General features: G+C 48.3%; 1 protein-coding gene across 1 annotated transcript; it reads left to right on the top strand.

Moving 5' to 3' along the window:
- Positions 1 to 7,842: 7,842 nt before the first annotated feature.
- On the top strand, positions 7,843 to 8,765 carry LOC119304031. The gene has a single exon (XM_037581198.1). It carries the CDS (start codon positions 7,921 to 7,923, stop codon positions 8,464 to 8,466), a length of 546 nt encoding a protein of 181 aa, XP_037437095.1. The 5' UTR covers positions 7,843 to 7,920; the 3' UTR covers positions 8,467 to 8,765.
- Positions 8,766 to 9,039: the final 274 nt, after the last annotated feature.

Here is a 9,039-nt window from a genome sequence, read left to right as displayed (position 1 = left end):
CCTCCAATATATCTCGCAAGTCTGGAGCGTTCCCCTGTGGCCTTGTGCTTTTCGAGCGATGCCGGGGTACGGTTCTAGTGAAGGGCCTAGAGGCCTCTCTGTCGCGACCACGGGGTGGTCGGTCAGCCGTATTGTCTGCTGGTGATGCAGGTTCATATGCCTCCTCCTCTAATCGGGGGAGCAGCTTGCATTTAGGGTAGCTTTTGGAGGGGCGTTCGAGCTCATGCTCTTCGGCCGCGAGGACTTCAGTCCATCTGTCGGCTAGCAGATCTTGATCAGCTCTAAGTTGTTGCTGCTTTTTCTTGAGGCTGTTTGTCGTGGCCATAAGCCTGCGTTTAAAACGCTCTTGTTCGACGGGATCCTCAGGCACGACGAATTCGTCGTCTTCGAGGCTTGCCTCATCTCTGGAGGGAGGCATATAATCCTCTACCTCTTCTTCTGCCGCTCTCTCATGGGGGCTGGCGTCTCCATCCTCCTGTGCTGAATCTTGCTGGAGTGGGTTGTCTTCGACACTGTCTGGCGTGTTATTATCTCCGGTGCCGGAATCTTCATTCTTGCTGTGGCGGGATTTAGAGCGGCGCGCTGACGTCGGCGCTTGGGCTGTTTCTTGGAGGGGTCTTCCTCCGCTGTTTCTTCGCCATTCCCATCCTTCGGGATATCCACCATGTATATGTCATATGATAAGGTGGCTTTCCAGTGCCCGGTAGGCGCTGGTTCTTGGTCGTCTCTGACATCGTCGTCCATACCGTCGATGTCTTCGGAGTCGTAGTCTAGCATGTCGGTTAGATCGTCGATAGTGGCTACTAAGTGGGTGGTGGGTGGGCTTTGAATTTCTTCGTCGTCCGCATCCCAACCGTCCTGACCGCAGTCCGGCCAGGGCTCTTCTGATAATGAGAGATACTTTAGCGAATTCAAGATGTCACCGAAAGGTGAGTGCTGAAAGATGTACGCAGCGGTGAACTCCATGATCGGCGCCCAGCCGGATTCGATTGGAGGGGGCGCGGGAGGCTCGGAGTCTGGCGAGGAGTCCGACACCTCGGAGTCACGGGCTTCATGAGGGACAAGATCAGTGTTCGTCTCTATCACCGTAGAGGTTGCAGCCCCCGAGGCGGTGTCTAGCCATCCGTCCTCGATCTGCGCAGCCGGCTCCGAATTGAAGATCGGAGCGGACTCGAGTGCGGCCTCCAGGATACTTTCCGGCTATAGAGCTAAATCATGCTCGTCGTGACAGTGCGGCACGCTCGGCTGTGGCTCGAATCCATCGAGGACCAGGTTCCCGCGGATGTCAACCGTGAAGTTCAAACTTCCAAATCTGACCTGATGGCCAGGGGTGTAGCTTTCGATCTGCTCCAGATGGCCAAGCGAATTGGCCCGCAGTGCAAAGTCGCCGAATACGAAGAACTCTTCGGAGAGGAAGGTCTCACCCTGGACTGCGTCGTTGTTGATGATAGAAGAAGCCATCGAGCCTATCAGTGACGACACAGAGGAACTCTCAATGAAAGCACCAATGTCGGTGTCAAAACCGGCGGATCTCGGGTAGGGGGTCCCGAACTGTGCGTCTAGGCGGATTGTAACAGGAGACAAGGGACACGATGTTTTACCCAGGTTCGGGCCCTCTTGATGGAGGTAAAACCCTACGTCCTGCTTGATTAATATTGATGATGTGTGTTACAAGAGTAGATCTACCACGAGATCAAGGAGGCTAAACCCTAGAAGCTAGCCTATGGTATGATTGTTGTCGTCCTACGGACTAAAGCCATCCGGTTTATATAGACACCGGAGAGGGCTAGGGTTACACAGAGTCGGTTACAATGATAGGAGATCTACATATCCATATCGCCAAGCTTGCCTTCCACGCCAAGGAAAGTCCCATCCGGACACGGGACGAAGTCTTCAATCCTGTATCTTCATAGTCTTGGAGTCCGGCCGATGATGATAGTTCGGCTATCCGGACACCCCGTAGTCCAGGACTCCCTCACCTCCCACTTATGATTAACCCCCTCGCAAGGATCCGCAACTATGAAAGATGTATTAAGATAAAATCTAACCATAACATTAAACATATGGGTTCAAATTAGCCCCTTACGAAATAGTGCATAAATTAGGGTTTAAGCTTCGGTCACTCTAGCAGCCCATCATCTAATAACTACTACACAGTGCATTCCCTTAGGCCCAAAGATGGTGAAGTATCATGTAGTCGATGTTCACAATACACCAGTAAGGGAATCACAACATACATATCATCAAAATATCGAACAAATACCAAATTCACATGATTAATTGCCACATGACTTCTCCCGTGGCCTCAAGAACAAAGGAAACTACTCACAAATAATATTCATGCTCAAGATCAAAGGGATATTTAATAGCATAATGGATCTGAACATATAATCATCCACCAAATAAACCATATAGCATCAACTACAAGGTGTAATCTACACTACTAGTCACTCATAGGTACCAATCTGAGATTCCGAACAAGATTGAACACAAGAGATGAACTAGGATTTGAGATGAGATGGTGCTATTGAAGATGTTGATGAAGATTGGCCTCACAAATATGAGAGGGTTGTTGGTGATGACGATGGCTTCGATTTCCCTCTTCGGGAGGAAAGTTCCCCCGGTGGAATCGGTCCGTCGAAGGGCAAAAGTGATCCTACCAAGTTCCGTTTCGAGACGGCGGCGCTTCGTCCTGGAAGTCGTCCCCTTATTTTTTTAGGTCAAAAGACCTTATGTACCAGGAGATGGGCACTAGAGGTGGGCTGGATGGCCCACTACCCACCAGGGCGCGCCTGGAGGGGCTGGCGCATCCTGGTGTCTTGTGGGCACCTAGCAGCCCCTCTCCAGTAGTTCTTTTCTCCAATATTTATTATATATTTCAAAATAATTCTCCATAAAATTTCAGCTCATTTGGAGATGTACAGAATAGGTATCTCTGACATCGCTTTTTCAGGTCCAGAATTCCAGCTGCCGGAATTCTCCCTCTTTATGAGAGAAAAGGCATTAGAATTATTCCACAAAGTGTTATAAAGCATAAAAACACTATAAATAACAGTAGGAAAACATGATGCAAAATGGACGTATCAGGACTCAAGAACACAAAAAGGATTTTTCAACACTATTTGGACAACTCTTCATGCACTCGCAGTTGAAATTTTAATGATATTCACTAAAGGCATAGAAATGCAGTTATTTCCTGAAGTTATAGAAAACAGACTCCAAAAGATGCCAAATATCAACATGGATACCTTGATGGTGTGTATTGAGTGTAGAAAAAAAATGAAGGCCCTGGATGAAGCAACTGCTGCATCGCCTTCAAACCTCAATCATTCCCTCTTGAAACCATGTTTTACCTCGATTATGGTCTCGTCTCTAAGTGTTTTTACACCATATCATTTCAGAAACCTTCTCCATCTTTTACCATGGCCTTTAATCATCATATATTAACATCATGCGAAGTTTCATGATTTTTGTACCTTGTTTGCAATTTTTGAAATTCAAAACCAATAAACTCCAAGTTTGGCGTCGAGTCTTGGCACCCTCATGTTTGGAATTGCTATATTTTTGTTGTCTAATGCCTAAACATAGACTCAAGAACACAAATATGATTTATAAACCCAACTTTGCTAACCTTTTCAGGCACTCGCAATTCAAATTTTATTTTTATTTAATAAATGCCTAGGAATGCACTTAATGATTAAATATAATAAATGGGCCCCAAAGATGCCAAATTTTTACATGGATCGTGTAATGGTGTATCTTGAACGTAGAAAAAATAAATCAAGGTCAACAGTAGAAGCAACGTATACATCGTCTTCAAACCTCACTCGTTTCCTCTCGACACCACGTTTCTTCCTCAATGATAGTCCGGTTTCTAAGTAGTGTACGACAACCTTCTATCATAGACTGTAGTCATCGTATAATGATAATATGTCGAGTTTTATGCTTTTCGCACTTCGTTTACCATTTTTGAAATTAAAAATCCAATGAAGCTTGTTTGTAAGGTCGAACACCCTCGTGTGAGAATTTCTTCCCTTTTCTTGGATGACTTCCAAAAATGGACTTAAGAACACAAATATTATTTATTAATCTAAATTTGCCAAGTTTTCCATGCACTTGTAGTTCCAAATTTATTTATATTCACTGAACGTCTAATGCCTAGAAATTAACGTAATGCCTACATAAGGAAATAGAGAGGGAGGAAGAAAATAAATAAAAACATTGTGTTGAAAAGAAAAGAGCATAAAAGAAAATAGAACAAATAATGTACAAGAGAAAAAAACAAGAGAAAGGACAAGAAAACAGAAAAAAAAGTGTTTGCCGACTGCAATAGAAAGGCACTCGTCAAAGAGAAAGAAGGAGAAAAAGGAAAAAAAATGCTTGTCAGGTGCAAAAAAAAGAACTGGGCAAAAGGGAAGTGCTTGCCGAGTGCAAAAAAATGTCACTCAGCAAAGAGTTGTTTGCTGAGTGCAAAAGAAAACGTAAGCGACAAAGATCATGTTTGCCTAGTTTTTGACAAAATGCACTTGGCAAACACTTGAAACTGGGCAAATTCGGCGATTCCAGTAGTGGAATGTGAGATACGTAGTAAAGTTTAGTTACTTCAGGTGAATTTTACTTATTATGAAATAACAAAGCATAGACCAAGGGAAAGAAAGGAAGGGAGGGGGGGGGGGGTGAGAGTGGATTTTCTCCCGTGCACGGGAGTTCCCATGCATATATTACATTAAATAGGTCCCCACATGCATTTTTTGCAACTTTTAGCTGCTTCAACCATCCCACCGCCCATCCCTTTTCTTTTACAGTTTAATTTTCAATCTTCTATATATTTTGAATGACAAGTCCATTTTAATTTTCATTTTTAGATTTGTGTTGCTTATGACGAATGCTTTCAAAAAAGATCCATTTTAAATAAGTTTTGACGAGTTTTTAAATCCAAACTTGGTATGTGCAACGATAAAAATGTAAGTTTTAGAAAATTGAAACTTAAAATTTGGTGTGCCCTCGTGCGGAATCAGATGAGTTTGCGGATCGCGAGGTAAATCAGGTGGTCCAGCAAGTTTCAACTACTAAAGCTTGATAGAAAGAATTATGAATTTAGCAAGTTTTAAAACTAAAAATTAAGCCCTAAGCCCTAAGCCCAGAACCCTAAAACCCTAAAAGTATATGAAATTTGGTAAAACTTGATGAAACTTGGTAAAAATTAATGTTATAATTATCAAGTTTCAATACTTGAATTTTAGTTTTATTTAAGTTGCCAAAATGTATTCAAAATCGGTCTTGTTCAAATGCTCTCGTCGCGATGAACACAAATACGCAAACGAAGTTTAATTTGCATTTTTGGTTTAAACTATATAGTAAATTGATTTTTTTTGAAACGGAGGCAAAAGATTTGCCTCATCGATTAATTAAGCAGAAGAGAATTGCTCAGTTAATTAATGGAAAATCGAGCGAAAACCGATACAAACTAACCACATGCGGATTACTCACAGAGCATACAACTCCAGAAGCGCACGATCAGCCCTACAAACAAACCCAACATGGAACGACTATCAACCTCCAAACTACTACATCGCAAACAAACCCCTAACAAGAGCACCTCCGCCGAAGTCCACAAACACCGCCAAATCCACATAGACAAACACAAACCAGACCATATGGACCGCCCAATAGACCGATGAATATCCATCAAGCAGCTGCAGACGCCTTTCCTGTGACGTCACTCTACTTAGTTTTGCTCCTGAGAGCCTTCTCCACAATCATCTTGCCAGATCCAGGGCTGACCGCCTCCAAACATGCGAGCAAGCTGCTGACTTGTATCTCAAATAGAATCTCATCAACCTTGTCCCTCACAAACACCACTGCATTAACATGCTCAGCCACGGGTACCACCGACACAATGGACTCAGGCGCCTTCAGTTGCACACATGGCAGAGGCAAACCCTGTAGTTGCGCCCCAGAGATAGGTGCCAACGCACCTACCTCATCAACCTCGCCACCTACAGACATCACCTGCCCCATCTCCTTCGGAAGCACCATTGAAAGAGGTGAAGTAGGCTCCCCACAACGCTCCTGCAACTCAGGCATAATCTCCAGCACTGGAGCCATGACCTCATCGATGACTACACACCCAGGGCCAGTGAGCAGTACAGACATCGGCGAACATGATGTAGCACGAGAGGAGAAATGTCCATAGAGGCTTGCTTCCTCCCCAACAGGAGACCCGATCTGAAGCTCAGGAAGTGAGGACACAGCAGGCACAACCTCTAGTTTGGCGAGAGCAGCCTCTGCTCTCCCCAAAACACTCTCAACTCGCGCAAGGCAGTCGCGCAGCTCAGTGCGAAGCAGCTCGGTCTCCTCCGCTAGGACGGGTTGCAATTGCACGTCAACCGGTGTTGCGTCAACCTCCGATGCAGGCGCTGGGTTAGGCTTTGCAGCATCATCACGCGGCTTTGTAGTCAGATCGGATCGGTGCTGAGCATGACAAAAACGCACTTTGTGGCCGAAACGAAGGCATCCTGAGCACCGAATTGGGTCCCTGCAAGAGTGAGCGTGATGACCTTTGGAGAGACACCGAAAGCATCGATCCCGGAGCCACGCCGGAGGAGCCATCCGGGCATTGGAACCGGGCCGACGGAAGGCATTTGAAGATGGCGAACGGCGGCGGCCGGTAACGAGGTGCCAGTCTCCCAATGTTTCCTCACGAGCTGTTGGCGCACAACACATGGGATCAGCGGACGTCGTCTTCCTTCCGAAGCATCCTAGCCAGTCCCCCCAACCAGACAGCATGGGAGCGGCCACCTGACCTGGCCCCGTCAAGGGTGTAGGCGTCGACACCGGGGACGACGGCAGCTGGCCGGTGGCAAGAGGAGCCGGGGTGGTGGCCTGCAGGCCACGACCGCAATTGGGACGAGCACCGGCCATAAGCCCACTAATGGCCGGGTCCGACCTGCGCCGAGCAAGGGCATCCGCCGCTAGAGCGGCGACGGTGGGCAATGCAGTCGACGTCTGAAGCGGCGCAAGTGGAGCGATTGGGACGAGCTGCAGACTGCATTGGGAGGCTGCTGCCAGAGCATTGGGAGCTCCCTGCACTGTGACGGGCATCACCACATCGCCCGGACCAGACGGGTCGCCGGGCAAGGCAGACGGCAGCAGCATCGAGGTCGTCTGGGATGCCGGGACGACGAACAGGGGCGGCTCGGATGCCGAGGCGACGCCCAGCAAGGCCGCGGCGGCCGCCGCCTCCCACAAGGGCGCAGAGCCGGCGCTCACCTCGGCTGGAGCGGCAGCAGCCGACGCGGACGCAGAGCCAACGCGCAGCAAGGCCGGAGAGGCAGCTGCAGCCGCCGCCGACGCGGACGCAGGCCGGGGGAGCGGACAAGGAGCCATCGCGTCGGGTCAAGGCCGACGTAGCTGACGGGCGGGAGGCGGAGGAGCACGAGGGAGCTTCGCGGAAGAAGGACAGCGGCGAAGAGAAGGCTCGACGAGGATCCCGGATCTGGTCGAGCCTGACACAGGGACGGCCGGAGAGAAGAGATCAGGGCGGCGCCGTCGCGAGCACGCCCGCCGCGAGCGCGTTCGCGAGAGCCATAGCCATACTAAATGAAAAAGACATGGCAGGTGTGATAAGCATGCATGCATGCGGATCGCCAACGAAATGGATGGCTGAGACATGCGCAGGAGTCAAGTGTCAACGCACCCCACAAACATGGACGACCAACGAAACAACACAAAATCAATGGTCGTCGTCAGCTCCAAGACAAAAGGTCGACCACCATTTCCGAGGCCGAGGAAGCCCCTATAAGAGCGTCACCACCCTAGCACATCTCACTACCCTCTCCTTGCCTTGCCTTGCCTTGGTGCGCCGCTCCATGTATATTTAGCTGCCGATCACCAACGAGAGACCCAACAAAATAAACTATGGCGCTAGCGAACGCACGGCTTGGTGTGCTCATCGTGGCGGCGATGTTATCCGCCAGCTTCCTCCCGCTGGCAACGGCTAGAGGGAGGGGCGGCCCCATCAACCCACTGGTTGCCGGCGTATGCGCGCATACACCGTTCCCTGAGCTGTGCAAGGGCACGGCTGGGAAACACGCAGACAAGTACCCGACCATCGACAATCTGGCAGTGCTTAACATGCAGGTTGACGCGTTTGCCAAGCGAACGGCGCAGGTCCGGAAGTACGTCTCAAGCGCGTCCCGCAAGGGGACACCGGCGCAGACCCAGGCGTTGAGCTTCTGCGACACCATGTACATGAACACCCAGGACACCATCGGCGCGGCGCAGCGGGCCATCACCTTCAAAGACAAGGGCACGGCCAAGATCATGCTGCAGCTCGCCGTGCAGGACTTCCAGTCGTGCGACCGACCGTTCCAGCAGTCCGGGATACCAAACCCAATGCTCAAGTACGACGAAGAGCTCAGCCAGATGGCCAATAATTGCATGCAACTGGCTAACATGATGTGAGACGTACCCTTGCATGCACGCAGTCATGCATGGGATGGCCACGGCTGGCAGAAGCTAATGCAAGGATATGCAAGGACTTGAGTTCGCCATTCTGTTCTAACAGAAGATCGTTACTATATACTTACTTGTTTCTTGACATTTTCTTTTTATTATTTTTTACCCGGCCTGCCTTTGTTGAGTAGGTCTCGAAATGAGGAGGAGGGCCTTTTTCTTTTGTTGTTATTCTTGACTGGTCTCACTTCCTTTGATCCATTCTTGTTAATTTGTTGATGGTGGAGTTTCTTGTTAATTTTTGTTATGTCTTATGTGTCGTTTATAATACTTTTGGACTACCGAGATTTATAATAACCAGAGCATAGATTGTGCACATACATTCCTATGCTTATTAAATTGGCAGTACGCGAGGAAATAACCAGTGACAGACTACCCACAGTGGAAGTAACATAAGTGGTAACATCACACTTATCTAGGTAAAATAAATGATGTGACATGTAATTAATGAAGAAAGAGAGGCATGTGATAACATAGCTAGTTACTGTAACATCACACATATCAAGAAAAAAGGAGTCTACA

The sequence above is a fragment of the Triticum dicoccoides genome, chromosome 1B (genome assembly GCF_002162155.2).
Source record: "Triticum dicoccoides isolate Atlit2015 ecotype Zavitan chromosome 1B, WEW_v2.0, whole genome shotgun sequence".
In the NCBI taxonomy this organism is placed as follows: domain Eukaryota; kingdom Viridiplantae; phylum Streptophyta; class Magnoliopsida; order Poales; family Poaceae; genus Triticum; species Triticum dicoccoides.
Note: the sequence above shows the minus strand (reverse complement) of the source record. Positions and strands in the feature narration are given on the sequence as shown.